A 22,634-nucleotide genomic window follows, 5' to 3' on the forward strand; every position below is an offset into this window, starting at 1 on the left:
GGTGTATGGTGGGGGGGGGCCCTGGTGTCCGGTTTGTGTGGGGGATCCAGGGTATGTGGCCCAAAGATGACGTGTGTACATTACCCAGGTCGGTGAACGGCGTTTATCGGATCGGACTGTACGCCCTGAAGGACATGCCCGCTGGGACCGAGCTGACCTACGACTACAACTTCCACTCCTTCAATATGGAGAAGCAGGTGAGTGGTCCGCACGGCGGTGTGCAGGACGGGGGATTTGATTGTCTGCTCCAGGGGATTGTAAACTCTGTTTTCTCGCAGCAACTCTGTAAGTGCGGCTTTGAGCAGTGTCGCGGGATCATCGGGGGGAAGAGTCAGCGGGTAAACGGTACGAGCCACAAGGCCGGACACCTAGCCTCCCACCGGAGAGCTGGCCGCTCCAAGGAGAAGCGGAAATCTAAGCATCGGCTGAAGAGGAGGGTGAGTGTGTGGTGGGCGTCACTATGGGCGGGGTCCGGAGGGGTACAGGATGACATCATCTGGTTTCTTTCCCCTTTCTGCAGAGGGGTCACCTGAGTGAGGAGCGCAGTGACAACATCAGCTCTGCTAACCGCCTCTGCCCCCAACTGCACATGAAGCCGATGTCCAACAGGGAACGGTGAGAATCTGGTGTGTGCCCCCGGAATCCCTGCCTGCCCCGTCGCCCCCCCGTCCCTGCGTGCCCCGTCGCCCCCCCGTCCCTGCGTGCCCCGTCGACCCCCCCCGTCCCCCGTCGCCCCCCGTCCCTGCGTGCCCCGTCGCCCCCCCGTCCCTGCGTGCCCCGTCACCCCCCCGTCCCTGCGTGCCCCGTCGCCCCCCCGTCCCTGCGTGCCCCGTCGCCCCCCCCGTCCCTGCGTGCCCCGTCGCCCCCCCCGTCCCTGCGTGCCCCGTCGCCCCCCCGTCCCTGCGTGCCCCGTCGCCCCCCCGTCCCTGCGTTGCCCCGTCGCCCCCCCGTCCCTGCGTGCCCTCGCTCGCCCCCCCGTCCTGCGTGCCCCGTCGCCCCCCGTCCCTGCGTGCCACCGGTCGCCCCCCGTCCCGTGCCCCGTCCGCCCCCCCGTCCCTGCGTGCCCCGTCGCCCCCCCGTCCCTGCGTGCCCCGTCGCCCCCCGTCCCTGCGTGCCCGTCGCCCCCCCGTCCTGCGTGCCCGTCGCCCCCCCGTCCCTGCGTGCCCCGTCGCCCCCCCGTCCTGGTGCCCCGTCGCCCCCACCGTCCCTGCGTGCCCCGTCGCCCCCCCGTCCCTGCGTGCCCCGTCGCCCCCCGTCCCTGCGTGCCCCGTCGCCCCCCCCGTCCTGCGTGCCCGTCGTCCCTCGTGCCCCGTCGCCCCCCCGTCCCCCGTCGCCCCCACGTCCCCGTCGCCCCCGTCCCTGCGTGCCCCGTCGCCCCCCGTCCCTGCGTCCCCGTCGCCCCCCCGTCCCTGCGTGCCCCGTCGCCCCCCGTCCCTGCGTGCCCCGTCGCCCCCCCGTCCTGCGTGCCCCGTCGCCCCCCCGTCCTGCGTGCCCCGTCGCCCCCCCGTCCTGCGTGCCCCCGGCCCCCCCGTCCCTGCGTGCCCCGTCGCCCCCCCGTCCCTGCGTGCCCCGTCGCCCCCCGTCCCTGCGTGCCCCGTCGCCCCCCGTCCCTGCGTGCCCGTCGCCCCGTCCTGCGTGCCCGTCGCCCCCCCGCCTGCGTGCCCCGTCGCCCCCCCGTCCCTGCGCTGCCCCGTCGCCCCCCCGTCCCTGCGTGCCCCGTCGCCCCCCCGTCCCTGCGTGCCCCGTCGTCCCTGCGTGCCCCGTCGCCCCCCCGTCCTGCGTGCCCCCCCGTCGCCCCCCCGTCCCTGCCTGCCCCGTCGCCCCCCCCGTCCCTGCCTGCCCGTCGCGCCCCCCGTCCCTGCCTGCCCCGTCGCGCCCCCCGTCCTGCCTGCCCGTCGCCCCCGTCCCTGCCTGCCCCCGTCGCCCCCCCCGTCCCTGCCTGCCCCCGTCGCCCCCCCCCCGCCCTGCGTGCCCCGTCGCCCCCCCGTCCCATCGCTTCTGTCTTTTCAGGAACTTTGTGTTGAGGCATCGTGTTTTCTTGGTGAGGAACTGGGAGAAGACGCGGCGGAGGCACGAGGAGGTGAAGGATGATGGGAGCTCGTCCTCGCTGTACAGCCGCTGGAGCAGCGTGTGCAGAGACGACGGGAACATTAAGTCCGGTGAGGCACGGTACTCGCAGCACCTCGTCCTCCGCACATGGCTCCTCCACTAATGTTCTTTGCACCTGTTTTGTAGATGTCTTTATGACTCAGTTTGCTGCTCTGCAGACGTCGCGCTCTGTACGCACCCGGAGGTTAGCGGCTGCGGAGGAGAACATCGAGGTGGCACGCGCGGCGCGGCTGGCCCAGATATTTAAGGAGATCTGTGATGGGATTATCTGCTCTAAAGGTGCTTGTCCATACATGCATACACCCACGTACGTGTGCACACATACATGCATACACCCACGTACGTGTGCATACATACATACATACACCCACGTACGTGTGCACACATATATACATACACCCACGTACGTGTGCACACATACATACACCCACGTACGTGTGCACACGTACATACATACACCCACGTACGTGTGCACACATATATACATACACCCACGTACGTGTGCACACATATATACATACACCCACGTACGTGTGCACACATATATACATACACCCACGTACGTGTGCACACATACATACACCCACGTACGTGTGCAACACATACATACACCCACGTACGTGTGCACACATACATACACCCACGTACGTGTGCACACATACATACACCCACGTACGTGTGCACACATACATACACCCACGTACGTGTGCACACATACATACACCCACGTACGTGTGCACACATACATACACCCACGTACGTGTGCACACATACATACACCCACGTACGTGTGCACACATACATACACCCACGTACGTGTGCACACATACATACACCCACGTACGTGTGCACACATACATACACCCACGTACGTGTGCACACATACATACACCCACGTACGTGTGCACACATACATACACCCACGTACGTGTGCACACATACATACACCCACGTACGTGTGCACACACTACACGTCTATCTGTAGAGACATGCAGGCTGCACATTGGCAGGGTAATGTTAGCAGGAAAGTCTCATCTACTCCACCCATCATTCATAGGACAGTGATTGGTCAGTCCTTCTTACCGATCCTGCTCGGTGGGTGGTACTGATCAGGAGCTCATCCTGTATCTCTTCTCCTTATCACACAGATTCCATGAACCGAAGTCTCGCCGCTCCGCTGCTCAGCCTCCCTCCCCGGAAGAAGTAAGAACTGGATAGAGAGGGTTACAGATGGTGATAGCAGGGGCCGCTCTCTACTATCTGTATAGAGGATGGAGGAGAGGAGCCGCTCTGTATTATCTGTATAGATGGAGGAGAGGAGCCGCTCTGTATTATCTGTATAGATGATGGAGAGGAGCCGCTCTGTATTATCTGTATAGATGGTGGAGGGGAGCCGCTCTGTATTATCTGTATAGATGGTGGAGAGGAGCCGCTCTGTATTATCTGTATAGATGATGGAGAGGAGCCGCTCTGTATTATCTGTATAGATGGAGGAGAGGAGCCGCTCTGTATTATCTGTATAGATGGAGGAGAGGAGCCGCTCTGTATTATCTGTATAGATGGTGGAGAGGAGCCGCTCTGTATTATCTGTATAGATGGTGGAGAGGAGCCGCTCTGTATTATCTGTATAGATGGTGGAGAGGAGCCGCTCTGTATTATCTGTATAGATGGTGGAGAGGAGCCGCTCTGTATTATCTGTATAGATGGTGGAGAGGAGCCGCTCTGTATTATCTGTATAGATGGAGGAGAGGGGCCGCTCTCTACTATCTGTATAGAGGATGGAGGAGAGGAGCCGCTCTGTATTATCTGTATAGATGGAGGAGAGGAGCCGCTCTGTATTATCTGTATAGATGGTGGAGAGGAGCCGCTCTGTATTATCTGTATAGATGGTGGAGAGGAGCCGCTCTGTATTATCTGTATAGATGGTGGAGGGGAGCCGCTCTGTATTATCTGTATAGATGGTGGAGAGGAGCCGCTCTGTATTATCTGTATAGATGGAGGAGGGGAGCCGCTCTGTATTATCTGTATAGATGGAGGAGGGGAGCCGCTCTGTATTATCTGTATAGATGGTGGAGGGGAGCCGCTCTGTATTATCTGTATAGATGGTGGAGGGGAGCCGCTCTGTATTATCTGTATAGATGGTGGAGGGGAGCCGCTCTGTATTATCTGTATAGATGGTGGAGAGGAGCCGCTCTGTATTATCTGTATAGATGGTGGAGGGGAGTCGCTCTGTATTATCTGTATAGATGGTGGAGAGGGGCCGCTCTGTATTATCTGTATAGATGGTGGAGAGGAGCCGCTCTGTATTATCTGTATAGATGGAGGAGAGGAGCCGCTCTGTATTATCTGTATAGATGGTGGAGGGGAGCCGCTCTGTATTATCTGTATAGATGGTGGAGAGGAGCCGCTCTGTATTATCTGTATAGATGGAGGAGGGGAGCCGCTCTGTATTATCTGTATAGATGGTGGAGAGGAGCCGCTCTGTATTATCTGTATAGATGGTGGAGAGGAGCCGCTCTGTATTATCTGTATAGATGGTGGAGAGGAGCCGCTCTGTATATCTGTATAGATGGAGGAGGAGAGCAGCTCTGTATTATCTGTATAGATGGTGCAGGGGAGCCGCTCTGTATTATCTGTATAGATGGTGGAGGGGAGCCGCTCTGTATTATCTGTATAGATGGTGGAGAGGAGCCGCTCTGTATTATCTGTATAGATGGAGGAGGGGAGCCGCTCTGTATTATCTGTATAGATGGAGGAGAGGAGCCGCTCTGTATTATCTGTATAGATGGTGGAGAGGAGCCGCTCTGTATTATCTGTATAGATGGAGGAGAGGAGCCGCTCTGTATTATCTGTATAGATGGTGGAGGGGAGCCGCTCTGTATTATCTGTATAGATGGTGGAGGGGAGCCGCTCTGTATTATCTGTATAGATGGAGGAGGGGAGCCGCTCTGTATTATCTGTATAGATGGTGGAGGGGAGCCGCTCTGTATTATCTGTATAGATGGAGGAGAGGAGCCGCTCTGTATTATCTGTATAGATGGAGGAGAGGAGCCGCTCTGTATTATCTGTATAGATGGTGGAGGGGAGCCGCTCTGTATTATCTGTATAGATGGTGGAGAGGAGCCGCTCTGTATTATCTGTATAGCTGTGGAGGGGAGCCGCTCTGTATTATCTGTATAGATGGTGGAGGGGAGCCGCTCTGTATTATCTGTATAGATGGTGGAGGGGAGCCGCTCTGTATTATCTGTATAGATGGTGGAGAGGGGCCGCTCTGTATTATCTGTATAGATGGTGGAGGGGAGCCGCTCTGTATTATCTGTATAGATGGTGGAGGGGAGCCGCTCTGTATTATCTATATAGATGGTGGAGAGGAGCCGCTCTGTATTATCTGTATAGATGGAGGAGAGGAGCCGCTCTGTATTATCTGTATAGATGGTGGAGAGGAGCCGCTCTGTATTATCTGTATAGATGGTGGAGAGGAGCCGCTCTGTATTATCTGTATAGATGGTGGAGAGGAGCCGCTCTGTATTATCTGTATAGATGGTGGAGGGGAGCCGCTCTGTATTATCTGTATAGATGGTGGAGAGGAGCCGCTCTGTATTATCTGTATAGATGGTGGAGAGGAGCCGCTCTGTACTATCTGTATAGATGGAGGAGGGGAGCCGCTCTGTACTATCTGTATAGATGGTGCAGGGAGCCGCTCTGTACTATCTGTATAGATGGTGGAGGGGAGCCGCTCTGTATTATCTGTATAGATGGTGGAGAGGAGCCGCTCTGTATTATCTGTATAGATGGTGGAGAGGGGCCGCTCTGTATTATCTGTATAGATGGTGGAGGGGAGCCGCTCTGTATTATCTGTATAGATGGTGGAGAGGGGCCGCTCTGTATTATCTGTATAGAGGATGGAGAGGAGCCGCTCTGTATTATCTGTATAGATGGTGGAGGGGAGCCGCTCTGTATTATCTGTATAGATGGTGGAGAGGAGCCGCTCTGTATTATCTGTATAGATGGTGGAGAGGAGCCGCTCTGTATTATCTGTATAGATGGTGGAGGGGAGCCGCTCTGTATTATCTGTATAGATGGTGGAGGGGAGCCGCTCTGTATTATCTGTATAGATGGTGGAGAGGAGCCGCTCTGTATTATCTGTATAGATGGTGGAGGGGAGCCGCTCTGTATTATCTGTATAGATGGAGGAGGGGAGCCGCTCTGTATTATCTGTATAGATGGAGGAGAGGAGCCGCTCTGTATTATCTGTATAGATGGTGGAGAGGAGCCGCTCTGTATTATCTGTATAGATGGTGGAGAGGAGCCGCTCTGTATTATCTGTATAGATGGTGGAGAGGAGCCGCTCTGTATTATCTGTATAGATGGTGGAGAGGAGCCGCTCTGTATTATCTGTATAGATGGTGGAGGGGAGCCGCTCTGTATTATCTGTATAGATGGTGGAGGGGAGCCGCTCTGTATTATCTGTATAGATGGTGGAGAGGGAGCCGCTCTGTATTATCTGTATAGATGGTGGAGAGGAGCCGCTCTGTATTATCTGTATAGATGGTGGAGGGGAGCCGCTCTGTATTATCTGTATAGATGGTGGAGAGGGGCCGCTCTGTATTATCTGTATAGATGGTGGAGGGGAGCCGCTCTGTATTATCTGTATAGATGGTGGAGAGGAGCCGCTCTGTATTATCTGTATAGATGGTGGAGAGGAGCCGCTCTGTATTATCTGTATAGATGGTGGAGAGGGGCCGCTCTGTATTATCTGTATAGATGGTGGAGGGGAGCCGCTCTGTACTATCTGTATAGATGGTGGAGAGGAGCCGCTCTGTATTATCTGTATAGATGGTGGAGGGGAGCCGCTCTGTATTATCTGTATAGATGGTGGAGAGGAGCCGCTCTGTATTATCTGTATAGATGGTGGAGGGGAGCCGCTCTGTATTATCTGTATAGATGGTGGAGAGGGGCCGCTCTGTATTATCTGTATAGAGGATGGAGAGGAGCCGCTCTGTATTATCTGTATAGATGGTGGAGAGGAGCCGCTCTGTATTATCTGTATAGATGGTGGAGGGGAGCCGCTCTGTATTATCTGTATAGATGGTGGAGAGGAGCCGCTCTGTATTATCTGTATAGATGTGGAGGGGAGCCGCTCTGTATTATCTGTATAGATGGTGGAGAGGAGCCGCTCTGTATTATCTGTATAGATGGAGGAGAGGAGCCGCTCTGTATTATCTGTATAGATGGTGGAGAGGAGCCGCTCTGTATTATCTGTATAGATGGTGGAGAGGAGCCGCTCTGTATTATCTGTATAGATGGTGGAGAGGAGCCGCTCTGTATTATCTGTATAGAGGATGGAGAGGAGCCGCTCTGTATTATCTGTATAGATGGTGGAGAGGAGCCGCTCTGTATTATCTGTATAGATGGTGGAGGGGAGCCGCTCTGTATTATCTGTATAGATGGTGGAGGGGAGCCGCTCTGTATTATCTGTATAGATGGTGGAGAGGAGCCGCTCTGTATTATCTGTATAGATGGTGGAGAGGAGCCGCTCTGTATTATCTGTATAGATGGTGGAGGGGAGCCGCTCTGTACTATCTGTATAGATGGTGGAGAGGAGCCGCTCTGTATTATCTGTATAGATGGTGGAGAGGAGCCGCTCTGTATTATCTGTATAGATGGTGGAGAGGAGCCGCTCTGTATTATCTGTATAGATGGTGGAGGGGAGCCGCTCTGTATTATCTGTATAGATGGTGGAGAGGAGCCGCTCTGTATTATCTGTATAGATGGTGGAGAGGAGCCGCTCTGTATTATCTGTATAGATGGTGGAGGGGAGCCGCTCTGTATTATCTGTATAGATGGTGGAGAGGGGCCGCTCTGTATTATCTGTATAGAGGATGGAGGGGAGCCGCTCTGTATTATCTGTATAGCTGGAGGAGGGGAGCCGCTCTGTATTATCTGTATAGATGGTGGAGAGGAGCCGCTCTGTATTATCTGTATAGATGGAGGAGAGGAGCGCTCTGTATTATCTGTATAGAGGATGGAGAGGAGCCGCTCTGTATTATCTGTATAGATGGTGGAGAGGGGCCGCTCTGTATTATCTGTATAGAGGATGGAGAGGAGCCGCTCTGTATTATCTGTATAGATGGAGGAGGGGAGCCGCTCTGTATTATCTGTATAGATGGTGGAGGGGAGCCGCTCTGTATTATCTGTATAGATGGTGGAGAGGAGCCGCTCTGTATTATCTGTATAGATGGAGGAGGGGAGCCGCTCTGTATTATCTGTATAGAGGATGGAGGGGAGCCGCTCTGTATTATCTGTATAGATGGTGGAGAGGAGCCGCTCTGTATTATCTGTATAGATGGTGGAGAGGAGCCGCTCTGTATTATCTGTATAGATGGTGGAGGGGAGCCGCTCTGTATTATCTGTATAGATGGTGGAGAGGGGCCGCTCTGTATTATCTGTATAGATGGAGGAGAGGAGCCGCTCTGTATTATCTGTATAGAGGATGGAGGGGAGCCGCTCTGTATTATCTGTATAGATGGTGGAGAGGAGCCGCTCTGTATTATCTGTATAGATGGAGGAGGGGAGCCGCTCTGTATTATCTGTATAGATGGTGGAGGGGAGCCGCTCTGTATTATCTGTATAGAGGATGGAGAGGAGCCGCTCTGTATTATCTGTATAGATGGTGGAGGGGAGCCGCTCTGTATTATCTGTATAGCTGGAGGAGAGGAGCCGCTCTGTATTATCTGTATAGATGGTGGAGAGGAGCCGCTCTGTATTATCTGTATAGCTGGAGGAGGGGAGCCGCTCTGTATTATCTGTATAGATGGTGGAGAGGGGTCACTTTCTATCTGGTTGGGGTGTCTCATCCATTGGTTGCGGGGGTTATTGCCCTCTTAGCTGCTCCACCCTGTAGTGTTTTTTCACCGGTCGCTCTTTCTGTGACAGGAACCCTTACTACTATGAGAAGGTTGGAGATCCTCTCGATTTGCTGACAATTGAGAAGCAGATTCTGAGCGGATGCTATAAGACAGTCGAAGCCTTTGACACAGACATGTTAAAAATTTTCCGTAATGCAGAGGTAAGTGTCATACATGGCGGGTGACTGCTTTACCTGGACACACCTAGTAAATAAAATCTCACCTTCATTTCAGAAATACCATGGGAGGAAGTCATCAATTGGTAGAGATGTGTGCAGGCTCCGGAAGGCGTATTACAGTGCTCGCCACGAGTCTGCCGCTCAGATCGATGAGATCATGGGGGAGACGGCTAGTGAAGCAGACAGCAGCGAGACCTCTATGTACGATAAGGACGGAGGCCATGAGAAAGAGGATGACATCATACGCTGTATCTGTGGCCTCTACAAGGACGAAGGACTGATGATTCAGTGTGAGAAGTGTATGGTAAGTGTACCAAGGATGGAGTGTGCGTGTGACGAGCGCGCCGAGGATGGAGTGTGCGTGTGACGAGCGCGCCGAGGGTGGAGTGTGCGTGTGACGAGCGCGCCGAGGATGGAGTGTGCGTGTGACGAGCGCGCCGAGGGTGGAGTGTGCGTGTGACGAGCGCGCCGAGGGTGGAGTGTGCGTGTGACCGAGCGCGCCGAGGGTGGAGTGTGGTGTGACGAGCGCGCCGAGGATGGAGTGTGCGTGTGACGAGCGCGCCGAGGGTGGAGTGTGCGTGTGACGAGCGCGCCGAGGGTGGAGTGTGCGTGTGACGAGCGCGCCGAGGATGGAGTGTGCGTGTGACGAGCGCGCCGAGGGTGGAGTGTGCGTGTGACGAGCGCGCCGAGGATGGAGTGTGCGTGTGACAAGCGCGCCGAGGGTGGAGTGTGGTGTGAACGAGCGCGCCGAGGGTGGAGTGTGCGTGTGACGAGCGCGCCGAGGATGGAGTGTGCGTGTGACGAGCGCGCCGAGGATGGAGTGTGCGTGTGACGAGCGCGCCGAGGATGGAGTGTGCGTGTGACGAGCGCGCCGAGGATGGAGTGTGCGTGTGACGAGCGCGCCGAGGATGGAGTGTGCGTGTGGACGAGCGCGCCGAGGATGGAGTGTGCGTGTGACGAGCGCGCCGAGGATGGAGTGTGCGTGTGACGAGCGCGCCGAGGGTGGAGTGTGCGTGTGACGAGCGCGCCGAGGGTGGAGTGTGCGTGTGACGAGCGCGCCGAGGATGGAGTGTGCGTGTGACGAGCGCGCCGAGGATGGAGTGTGCGTGTGACGAGCGCGCCGAGGATGGAGTGTGCGTGTGACGAGCGCGCCGAGGATGGAGTGTGCGTGTGACGGGTGGGTATAGGCGTAGCGGTGTCGGTAGTGCACAGATCTTATGCGGACACGTTGACCGTCCTCCTGTATAACTAGTGGCGGCTTTATTTCTGGCAGGTATGGCAGCATTGTGACTGTATGGGCATGACCTCAGACGTGGAGCATTACCTGTGCGAGCAGTGCGACCCCCGGCCTGTGGACAGGGTGAGTGATGGTGTCCACCATCTTGTCGTCCTGCCATGATGGCTCTGCTCCCCCGTCATGTTGTGCTCTTTACTTCCAGGAAGTTCCCATGATTCCATGTCCCCCGTACGCTCAGCCCGGATTCATCTACTTTATCTGCCTTCTGCGTGATGAGCTCCTCCTTCGGCAAGGTAGATGTATGATGAGTAGTAGTAGATGTGGGAGATTTGCGGGTGGCTCTAATCAGCTTGTGTGTTCGTCAGGTGACTGCGTCTATCTGATGCGGGACAGCCGCCGTACCGTGGATGGACAGCCCTTGAGACAGTCCTACCGCCTGCTGTCATACGTCAACCGCGACAAGCTAGACATTTTCCGGATAGAGAAGCTGTGGAAAAATGAAAAGTAGGGGCGTGACCTCTGCGCAGTGCTCAAGCGCCTCGTGGCCCCCCACTCACTGACCTTCTCTCCACAGGGGCGAGCGTTTTGCCTTTGGTCACCATTACTTCCGGCCACACGAGACGCATCACTCGCCATCCCGTAAGTTCTACCACAACGAGCTGTTCCGAGTGCCGATGTACGAGATCATCCCTCTGGAGGCCGTGGTCGGCCCCTGCTGCGTTCTGGACCTGTACACCTACTGCAAGGGTAAGGAGGGGACGAGTGATGCTGGAGGACCCCCACAGTGCCACCCGCCAGGTGTGACCTTCTCTTTATTACAGGGCGTCCAAAGGGAATTAAAGAGCAGGATGTTTATATCTGCGACTATCGTCTGGATAAATCCGCCCACTTGTTCTACAAAATCCATCGCAACCGCTTCCCGGTCTGCACCAAGAACTACGCCTTCGACCACTTCCCCAAGAAGCTGACCCCAAAACGGGATTTCTCAGTGAGTGATTGTGGCCCCGCTGGTGTCTGCCGTCTTATTAAAAGCCATTCTGACCTGTTCTCCATCTTTTCTTTCCAGCCTCATTATGTGCCAGATAACTACAAGCGGAACGGTGGCAGGTGAGAGACTGGCGGCATCCTCTCATTGCCCTGTAGACTGCAGTATGGCTTCTCCTGACACCCACTGCTCCCCTCACAGGTCATCTTGGAAATCAGAGCGACCCAAAGCATCAGCAGACCTGCAGCAGGAGGAGCCCGTCATGGAGGACCTAATGGTGACCAGTGATGCCCCTGCTACAGAAATTCCAGCCTCCCCACAGGCCGAAGTGAGTAAGAGCTGTACAGCAGAGGACAACAACCAGCCCCCACGCCTGTGCTCCCCACATGAACATCGGCAAGCCAAGAGAGACAAGCTCAACCGAATACTTCTCCAACTTCTGGAGAAACTTCCGGGGAAGAACGGTAAGAGTCTTTGCCCTCAAGATTTACCCCTCACCCTGTCCTTAGAGCATCCTGCAGTGCAGTGGAAGGGGCTCTGCAAGAATGAGCCCTCACCCTGTCCTCAGAGCATCCTGCGGTGTGGATGATGGTGCTCTGCAGGAACGAGCCCTCACCCTGTCCTCAGAGCATCCTGCGGTGTGGATGATGGTGCTCTGCAGGAACGAGCCCTCACCCTGTCCTCAGAGCATCCTGCAGTGTGTATGATGGCGCTCTGCAGGAACGAGCCCTCACCCTGTCCTCAGAGCATCCTGCAGTGTGGATGATGGTGCTCTGCAGGAACGAGCCCTCCCCCTGTCCTCAGAGCATCCTGCAGTGTGGACTATAACGCTCTGCAGGAACGAGCCCTCACCCTGTCCTCAGTGCATCCTGCAGTGTGGATGATGGCGCTCTGCAGGAACGAGCCCTCACCCTGTCCTCAGAGCATCCTGCAGTGTGTATGATGGTGCTCTGCAGGAACGAGCCCTCACCCTGTCCTCAGAGCATCCTGCAGTGTGGACTATAACGCTCTGCAGGAACGAGCCCTCACCCTGTCCTCAGAGCATCCTGCAGTGTGGACTATAACGCTCTGCAGGAACGAGCCCTCACCCTGTCCTCACAGCATCCTGCAGTGTGGATGATGGTGTTCTGCAGGAACGAGCCCTCACCCTGTCCTCAGAGCATCCTGCAGTGTGGACTATAACGCTCTGCAGGAACGAGCCCTCACCCTGTCCTCAGTGCATCCTGCAGTGTGGATGATGGTGCTCTGCAGGAACGAGCCCTCACCCTGTCCTCAGAGCATCCTGCAGTGTGGACTATAACGCTCTGCAGGAACGAGCCCTCACCCTGTCCTCAGAGCATCCTGCAGTGTGGACGATGGTGCTCTGCAGGAACGAGCCCTCACCCTGTCCTCAGTGCATCCTGCAGTGTGGACGATGGTGCTCTGCAGGAACGAGCCCTCACCCTGTCCTCAGAGCATCCTGCTGTGTGGACTATAACGCTCTGCAGGAACGAGCCCTCACCCTGTCCTCAGAGCATCCTGCAGTGTGGATGATGGCGCTCTGCAGGAACGAGCCCTCACCCTGTCCTCAGAGCATCCTGCAGTGTGGATGATGGCGCTCTGCAGGAACGAGCCCTCCCCCTGTCCTCAGAGCATCCTGCGGTGTGGATGATGGTGCTCTGCAGGAACGAGCCCTCACCCTGTCCTCAGAGCATCCTGCGGTGTGGATGATGGTGCTCTGCAGGAACGAGCCCTCACCCTGTCCTCAGAGCATCCTGCAGTGTGTATGATGGCGCTCTGCAGGAACGAGCCCTCACCCTGTCCTCAGAGCATCCTGCAGTGTGGACTATAACGCTCTGCAGGAACGAGCCCTCACCCTGTCCTCAGAGCATCCTGCAGTGTGGACTATAACGCTCTGCAGGAACGAGCCCTCACCCTGTCCTCAGTGCATCCTGCAGTGTGGATGATGGTGCTCTGCAGGAACGAGCCCTCACCCTGTTCTCAGAGCATCCTGCAGTGTGGATGATGGCGCTCTGCAGGAACGAGCCCTCACCCTGTCCTCAGAGCATCCTGCAGTGTGTATGATGGTGCTCTGCAGGAACGAGCCCTCACCCTGTCCTCATAGCATCCTGCAGTGTGGATGATGGCGCTCTGCAGGAACGAGCCCTCACCCTGTCCTCAGAGCATCCTGCAGTGTGGACGATGGTGCTCTGCAGGAACGAGCCCTCACCCTGTCCTCAGAGCATCCTGCAGTGTGTATGATGGTGCTCTGCAGGAACGAGCCCTCACCCTGTCCTCAGAGCATCCTGCGGTGTGGATGATGGTGCTCTGCAGGAACGAGCCCTCACCCTGTCCTCAGAGCATCCTGCAGTGTGGATGATGGTGCTCTGCAGGAACGAGCCCTCACCCTGTCCTCAGAGCATCCTGCAGTGTGGACTATAACGCTCTGCAGGAACGAGCCCTCACCCTGTCCTCAGAGCATCCTGCAGTGTGGATGATGGTGTTCTGCAGGAACGAGCCCTCACCCTGTCCTCAGAGCATCCTGCGGTGTGGATGATGGTGCTCTGCAGGAACGAGCCCTCACCCTGTCCTCAGAGCATCCTGCGGTGTGGATGATGGTGCTCTGCAGGAACGAGCCCTCACCCTGTCCTCAGAGCATCCTGCAGTGTGGATGATGGCGCTCTGCAGGAACGAGCCCTCACCCTGTCCTCAGAGCATCCTGCAGTGTGGACTATAACGCTCTGCAGGAACGAGCCCTCACCCTGTCCTCAGAGCATCCTGCAGTGTGGACTATAACGCTCTGCAGGAACGAGCCCTCACCCTGTCCTCAGTGCATCCTGCAGTGTGGATGATGGTGCTCTGCAGGAACGAGCCCTCACCCTGTCCTCAGAGCATCCTGCAGTGTGGACTATAACGCTCTGCAGGAACGAGCCCTCACCCTGTCCTCAGAGCATCCTGCAGTGTGGATGATGGCGCTCTGCAGGAACGAGCCCTCACCCTGTCCTCAGAGCATCCTGCAGTGTGGATGATGGTGCTCTGCAGGAACGAGCCCTCACCCTGTCCTCAGAGCATCCTGCAGTGTGGATGATGGTGCTCTGCAGGAACGAGCCCTCACAGCATCCTGCAGTGTGGACTATAACGCTCTGCAGGAACGAGCCCTCACCCTGTCCTCAGAGCATCCTGCAGTGTGGATGATGGTGCTCTGCAGGAACGAGCCCTCACCCTGTCCTCAGAGCATCCTGCAGTGTGGACGATGGTGCTCTGCAGGAACGAGCCCTCACCCTGTCCTCAGAGCATCCTGCGGTGTGGATGATGGTGCTCTGCAGGAACGAGCCCTCACCCTGTCCTCAGAGCATCCTGCAGTGTGGATGATGGTGCTCTGCAGGAACGAGCCCTCACCCTGTCCTCAGAGCATCCTGCAGTGTGGACAATGGCGCTCTGCAGGAACGAGCCCTCACCCTGTCCTTAGAGCATCCTGCAGTGTGGACTATAGACGCTCTGCAGGAACGAGCCCTCACCCTGTCCTCAGAGCATCCTGCAGTGTGGATGATGGCGCTCTGCAGGAACGAGCCCTCACCCTGTCCTCAGAGCATCCTGCAGTGTGGATGATGGTGCTCTGCAGGAACGAGCCCTCACCCTGTCCTCAGAGCATCCTGCAGTGTGGATGATGGTGCTCTGCAGGAACGAGCCCTCACCCTGTCCTCAGAGCATCCTGCAGTGTGGATGATGGTGCTCTGCAGGAACGAGCCCTCACCCTGTCCTCAGAGCATCCTGCAGTGTGGATGATGGTGCTCTGCAGGAACGAGCCCTCACCCTGTCCTCAGAGCATCCTGCAGTGTGGATGATGGTGCTCTGCAGGAACGAGCCCTCACCCTGTCCTCAGAGCATCCTGCAGTGTGGATGATGGTGCTCTGCAGGAACGAGCCCTCACCCTGTCCTCAGAGCATCCTGCAGTGTGGATGATGGTGCTCTGCAGGAACGAGCCCTCACCCTGTCCTCAGAGCATCCTGCAGTGTGGATGATGGTGCTCTGCAGGAACGAGCCCTCACCCTGTCCTCAGAGCATCCTGCAGTGTGGATGATGGTGCTCTGCAGGAACGAGCCCTCACCCTGTCCTCAGAGCATCCTGCAGTGTGGATGATGGTGCTCTGCAGGAACGAGCCCTCACCCTGTCCTCAGAGCATCCTGCAGTGTGGATGATGGTGCTCTGCATGGAACGAGCCCTCACCCTGTCCTCAGAGCATCCTGCAGTGTGGATGATGGTGCTCTGCATGGAACGAGCCCTCACCCTGTCCTCAGAGCATCCTGCAGTGTGGATGATGGTGCTCTGCAGGAACGAGCCCTCACCCTGTCCTCAGAGCATCCTGCAGTGTGGACTATAACGCTCTGCAGGAACGAGCCCTCACCCTGTCCTCAGAGCATCCTGCAGTGTGGACGATGGCGCTCTGCAGGAACGAGCCCTCACCCTGTCCTCAGAGCATCCTGCAGTGTGGATGATGGCGCTCTGCAGGAACGAGCCCTCACCCTGTCCTCAGAGCATCCTGCAGTGTGGATGATGGTGCTCTGCAGGAATGAGCCCTCACCCTGTCCTCAGAGCATCCTGCAGTGTGGATGATGGTGCTCTGCAGGAACGAGCCCTCACCCTGTCCTCAGAGCATCCTGCGGTGTGGATGATGGTGCTCTGCAGGAACGAGCCCTCACCCTGTCCTCAGAGCATCCTGCAGTGTGGATGATGGCGCTCTGCAGGAACGAGCCCTCACCCTGTCCTCAGAGCATCCTGCAGTGTGGATGATGGTGCTCTGCAGGAACGAGCCCTCACCCTGTCCTCAGAGCATCCTGCAGTGTGGATGATGGTGCTCTGCAGGAACGAGCCCTCACCCTGTCCTCAGAGCATCCTGCAGTGTGGACGATGGTGCTCTGCAGGAACGAGCCCTCACCCTGTCCTCAGAGCATCCTGCAGTGTGGATGATGGTGTTCTGCAGGAACGAGCCCTCACCCTGTCCTCAGAGCATCCTGCGGTGTGGATGATGGTGCTCTGCAGGAACGAGCCCTCACCCTGTCCTCAGAGCATCCTGCAGTGTGGACTATAACGCTCTGCAGGAACGAGCCCTCACCCTGTCCTCAGAGCATCCTGCAGTGTGGATGATGGTGTTTTGCAGGAACGAGCCCTCACCCTATCCTCAGAGCATCCTGCAGTGTGGATGATGGTGTTCTGCAGGAACGAGCCCTCACCCTATCCTCAGAGCATCCTGCAGTGTGGATGATGGTGCTCTGCAGGAACGAGCCCTCACCCTGTCCTCAGAGCATCCTGCAGTGTGGACTATGGTGCTCTGCAGGAACGAGCCCTCACCCTGTCCTCAGAGCATCCTGCAGTGTGGACTATAACGCTCTGCAGGAACGAGCCCTCACCCTGTCCTCAGAGCATCCTGCGGTGTGGACTATAACGCTCTGCAGGAACGAGCCCTCACCCTGTCCTCAGAGCATCCTGCAGTGTGGACTATAACGCTCTGCAGGAACGAGCCCTCACCCTGTCCTCAGAGCATCCTGCAGTGTGGATGATGGTGCTCTGCAGGAACGAGCCCTCACCCTGTCCTCAGAGCATCCTGCTGTGTGGACGATGGTGCTCTGCAGGAACGAGCCCTCACCCTGTCCTCAGAGCATCCTGCAGTGTGGACGATGGTGCTCTGCAGGAACGAGCCCTCACCCTGTCCTCAGAGCATCCTGCAGTGTGTATGATGGTGCTCTGCAGGAACGAGCCCTCACCCTGTCCTCAGAGCATCCTGCAGTGTGGACGATGGTGCTCTGCAGGAACGAGCCCTCACCCTGTCCTCAGAGCATCCTGCAGTGTGGACTATAACGCTCTGCAGGAACGAGCCCTCCCCCTGTCCTCAGAGCATCCTGCAGTGTGGATGATGGTGCTCTGCAGGAACGAGCCCTCACCCTGTCCTCAGAGCATCCTGCGGTGTGGATGATTGTACTCTGCAGGAACGAGCCCTCACCCTGTCCTCAGAGCATCCTGCAGTGTGGACAATGGCGCTCTGCAGGAACGAGCCCTCACCCTGTCCTCAGAGCATCCTGCAGTGTGGACTATAACGCTCTGCAGGAACGAGCCCTCACCCTGTCCTCAGAGCATCCTGCGGTGTGGACTATAACGCTCTGCAGGAACGAGCCCTCACCCTGTCCTCAGAGCATCCTGCAGTGTGGACTATAACGCTCTGCAGGAACGAGCCCTCACCCTGTCCTCAGAGCATCCTGCAGTGTGGATGATGGTGCTCTGCAGGAACGAGCCCTCACCCTGTCCTCAGAGCATCCTGCAGTGTGGATGATGGTGCTCTGCAGGAACGAGCCCTCACCCTGTCCTCAGAGCATCCTGCAGTGTGGATGATGGTGCTCTGCAGGAACGAGCCCTCACCCTGTCCTCAGAGCATCCTGCAGTGTGGACGATGGTGCTCTGCAGGAACGAGCCCTCACCCTGTCCTCAGCATCCTGCAGTGTGGACAATGGCGCTCTGCAGGAACGAGCCCTCACCCTGTCCTCAGAGCATCCTGCAGTGTGGACTATAACGCTCTGCAGGAACGAGCCCTCACCCTGTCCTCAGAGCATCCTGCAGTGTGGATGATGGTGCTCTGCAGGAACGAGCCCTCACCCTGTCCTCAGAGCATCCTGCAGTGTGGATGATGGTGCTCTGCAGGAACGAGCCCTCACCCTGTCCTCAGAGCATCCTGCAGTGTGGATGATGGTGCTCTGCAGGAACGAGCCCTCACCCTGTCCTCAGAGCATCCTGCAGTGTGGACAATGGCGCTCTGCAGGAACGAGCCCTCACCCTGTCCTCAGAGCATCCTGCGGTGTGGATGATGGTGTTCTGCAGGAACGAGCCCTCACCCTGTCCTCAGAGCATCCTGCAGTGTGGATGATGGTGTTCTGCAGGAACGAGCCCTCACCATGTCCTCAGAGCATCCTGCAGTGTGGATGATGGTGCTCTGCAGGAACGAGCCCTCACCCTGTCCTCAGAGCATCCTGCAGTGTGGACAATGGCGCTCTGCAGGAACGAGCCCTCACCCTGTCCTCAGAGCATCCTGCGGTGTGGATGATGGTGTTCTGCAGGAACGAGCCCTCCCCCTGTCCTCAGAGCATCCTGCAGTGTGGACAATGGCGCTCTGCAGGAACGAGCCCTCACCCTGTCCTCAGAGCATCCTGCAGTGTGGACAATGGCGCTCTGCAGGAACGAGCCCTCACCCTGTCCTCAGAGCATCCTGCAGTGTGGACAATGGCGCTCTGCAGGAACGAGCCCTCCCCCTGTCCTCAGAGCATCCTGCAGTGTGGATGATGGTGCTCTGCAGGAACGAGCCCTCACCCTGTCCTCAGAGCATCCTGCGGTGTGGACGATGGTGCTCAGCAGGAACGAGCCCTCACCCTGTCCTCAGAGCATCCTGCGGTGTGGATGATGGTGCTCTGCAGGAACGAGCCCTCACCCTGTCCTCAGAGCATCCTGCAGTGTGGATGATGGTGCTCTGCAGGAACGAGCCCTCACCCTGTCCTCAGAGCATCGTGCAGTGTGGATGATGGTGCTCTGCAGGAACGAGCCTTCACCCTGTCCTCAGAGCATCCTGCGGTGTGTATGATGGCGCTCTGCAGGAACGAGCCCTCACCCTGTCCTCAGAGCATCCTGCAGTGTGGATGATGGCGCTCTGCAGGAACGAGCCCTCACCCTGTCCTCAGAGCATCCTGCAGTGTGGACTATAACGCTCTGCAGGAACGAGCCCTCACCCTGTCCTCATAGCATCCTGCAGTGTGGATGATGGCGCTCTGCAGGAACGAGCCCTCACCCTGTCCTCATAGCATCCTGCAGTGTGGATGATGGTGCTCTGCAGGAACGAGCCCTCACCCTGTCCTCAGAGCATCCTGCTGTGTGGACAATGGCGCTCTGCAGGAACGAGCCCTCACCCTGTCCTCAGAGCATCCTGCGGTGTGGATGATGGTGCTCTGCAGGAACGAGCCCTCACCCTGTCCTCAGAGCATCCTGCAGTGTGGACGATGGTGCTCAGCAGGAACGAGCCCTCACCATGTCCTCAGAGCATCCTGCGGTGTGTATGATGGCGCTCTGCAGGAACGAGCCCTCACCCTGTCCTCAGAGCATCCTGCAGTGTGGACGATGGTGCTCAGCAGGAACGAGCCCTCACCCTGTCCTCAGAGCATCCTGCGGTGTGGATGATGGTGCTCTGCAGGAACGAGCCCTCACCCTGTCCTCAGAGCATCCTGCAGTGTGGATGATGGTGCTCTGCAGGAACGAGCCCTCACCCTGTCCTCAGAGCATCCTGCAGTGTGGATGATGGTGCTCTGCAGGAACGAGCCCTCACCATGTCCTCAGAGCATCCTGCAGTGTGGACGATGGTGCTCTGCAGGAACGAGCCCTCTCCCTGTCCTCAGAGCATCCTGCAGTGTGGACGATGGTGCTCTGCAGGAACGAGCCCTCACCCTGTCCTCAGAGCATCCTGCAGTGTGGATGATGGTGCTCTGCAGGAACGAGCCCTCCTATTGTGAGGTTTGATGCCCCCCATACTTTTATCGGGGGGTGGGGGTCTGTGTCCTGATGATGACTGGTCCCTTTTCTCTGCAGCCATTGATGTCACTTACCTCCTGGAGGAGGGTCCATGCCGGAAGCTCCGACGCAGAACTCTTAACCTCCCCGAGTGCATCTTCAGAAAATGACCTGTGACTGTGCTGGAGAGAAGACTGGGGCGGGGAGGCCTCCACTGCTGCTCTGTGCTCCCCGTCTCATTGCAGCAGAGGGCCCCCTTACACTAAGTACCCACAATCCTCTGCTGCCGGTGGCTGAATGTATAGGAGATCAGCGGGCATATGGCGGCTTCTTCTCACTGCTGTTTACATTAGCGGTTGGCTGATGGCTTGTCCTTGTGAAGGGTGTGGCACCAGTCGGATGGCGGCAGACGTCAGCACTTTACCCAACCTCCCCACATGTCCTCCAAGCTGCACTTTACCCAGCAGGACAAGAGACATGCACCCCACAGCGGGAGGCCACCACACACTAAAAGGAGGGGCCCCACCCCCGCGAACCTGCCAGCACCCAGGAAGAAGGACGCCCCGGGCTGGCGGTTGTAAATAAAGCAAAGCTTAAGAGTCCTTTCCTGTCCTTATAAAAGAAGGAAAGATTGTGGGAATAATACGGTGCCAAGTTCCATGGGTGTAAAGCAATACGATGAGCGGCGGCGCCCGCCTGGATGAACCGCTCGTCCCGGCTGGAGCACAAAGTCATTTCAGTAAAAAAAAAAATATTTTATTAAAAAAGAAAAAAGGCGACAGCTGTGTTTTGCATATTTTCTTAGTGTTGAGCGTGGGCAGCCTGAGCGTGGGGTACTCCCGCGGGTGCGCTGCAGGCCACACCCCCTGCGCCTTCCCACGCTGGTGCAGACAATCAGGCCCGCTCTCCATGGCGATCTATTTTTTGTGTGCGTTGTGTTTTTTGTAGATTTGTCACTTCTGGTTTTTAGGCGGCGGTCAGGCCCCTCCCCCGCACGGGCGCTCGCCCCGCCTCTGTAATTTGCTGCTAATTGATATTTCTGAGGGATGTGTACGACGTAGTGGATGTTAATGTGTGTGCACCATGTAACCACCGTCCTCAGCCTCAGAGGCTGCTATTAAACGCAACGAAACCCCTCTACTCTCCTGTGTTCCTTCACGTGGCCCCGTGTCCTGTCTGTGTGCCTGCCTGACCTCTCCAATCCCATGGCACTCTCTTCGCCATAATGTGATGGTGTTATTCTCCAGTCACATCCAGAGCTGCAGCCCCGTCACAGGCATTCCAACACCGATCCTACTCTGCGGCTCCGTGAGAGACGTAGTGTATGAGAGCTACCTATCCCCGTATAGTGGATACAGGAGGTCATAGTCACAACGGTCAGCAGCTCTGGATGTGAGCGGAGTATAAGACTTCACAGCCCTGCCTCTCTGGACGTGAGCGGAGTATAAGACCCCACGGCCCTGCCTCTCTGGACACGAGCGGAGTATAAGACACCACGGCCCTGCCTCTCTGGATGTGAGCGGAGTATAAGACTTCACAGCCCTGCCTCTCTGGACACGAGCGGAGTATAAGACACCACGGCCCTGCCTCTCTGGACACGAGCCGAGTATAAGACTTCACAGCCCTGCCTCTCTGGACGTGAGCGGAGTATAAGACTTCACAGCCCTGCCTCTCTGGACACGAGCCGAGTATAAGACACCACGGCCCTGCCTCTCTGGACACGAGCGGAGTATAAGACACCACGGCCCTGCCTCTCTGGACGCGAGCGGAGTATAAGACACCACGGCCCTGCCTCTCTGGACACGAGCGGAGTATAAGACACCACGGCCCTGCCTCTCTGGACGCGAGCGGAGTATAAGACACCACGGCCCTGCCTCTCTGGACGCGAGCCGAGTATAAGACACCACGGCCCTGCCTCTCTGGACACGAGCGGAGTATAAGACACCACGGCCCTGCCTCTCTGGACGCGAGCGGAGTATAAGACACCACGGCCCTGCCTCTCTGGATGTGAGCGGAGTATAAGACACCACGGCCCTGCCTCTCTGGACGCGAGCCGAGTATAAGACTTCACAGCCCTGCCTCTCTGGACACGAGCGGAGTATAAGACACCACGGCCCTGCCTCTCTGGACGCGAGCCGAGTATAAGACACCACGGCCCTGCCTCTCTGGACACGAGCGGAGTATAAGACTTCACAGCCCTGCCTCTCTGGACACGAGCGGAGTATAAGACACCACGGCCCTGCCTCTCTGGACGCGAGCCGAGTATAAGACACCACGGCCCTGCCTCTCTGGACGCGAGTCGAGTATAAGACACCACGGCCCTGCCTCTCTGGACGCGAGCCGAGTATAAGACACCACGGCCCTGCCTCTCTGGACGCGAGCGGAGTATAAGACACCACGGCCCTGCCTCTCTGGACGCGAGCCGAGTATAAGACACCACGGCCCTGCCTCTCTGGACGCGACGAGTATAAGACACCACGGCCCTGCCTCTCTGGAACGAGCGGAGTATAAGACACACGGCCCTGCCTCTCTGGACGCGAGCCGAGTATAAGACACCACGGCCCTGCTCTGGACGCGAGCGAGTATCTGCGGTGTGGATCAGGTGAGACGGAGTATAAGACACCACGGCCCTGCCTCTTGGACGTGAGCGGAGTATAAGACACCAAGGCCCTGCCTCTCTGCGAGTGCGGAGTATAAGA

At 57.2% G+C, this 22,634-nt stretch overlaps 1 protein-coding gene across 1 annotated transcript; it reads left to right on the forward strand.

The window, feature by feature from the left end:
* The first annotated feature begins 52 nt into the window (after positions 1-52).
* ASH1L (ASH1 like histone lysine methyltransferase) lies at positions 53-20,714 on the forward strand. Its single transcript, XM_044274565.1, has 16 exons — positions 53-197; positions 279-437; positions 521-615; positions 2,011-2,159; positions 2,236-2,388; positions 3,258-3,312; positions 9,046-9,178; positions 9,252-9,500; positions 10,470-10,556; positions 10,636-10,726; positions 10,799-10,937; positions 11,008-11,180; positions 11,255-11,421; positions 11,500-11,540; positions 11,620-11,882; positions 20,014-20,714. Exons 1-16 carry the CDS (start codon positions 54-56, stop codon positions 20,103-20,105), a joined length of 2,190 nt encoding a protein of 729 aa, XP_044130500.1. The 5' UTR covers position 53; the 3' UTR covers positions 20,106-20,714.
* Positions 20,715-22,634: the final 1,920 nt, after the last annotated feature.

This window comes from Bufo gargarizans, unplaced genomic scaffold (genome assembly GCF_014858855.1).
Source record: "Bufo gargarizans isolate SCDJY-AF-19 unplaced genomic scaffold, ASM1485885v1 original_scaffold_1828_pilon, whole genome shotgun sequence".
NCBI classification, from domain to species: domain Eukaryota; kingdom Metazoa; phylum Chordata; class Amphibia; order Anura; family Bufonidae; genus Bufo; species Bufo gargarizans.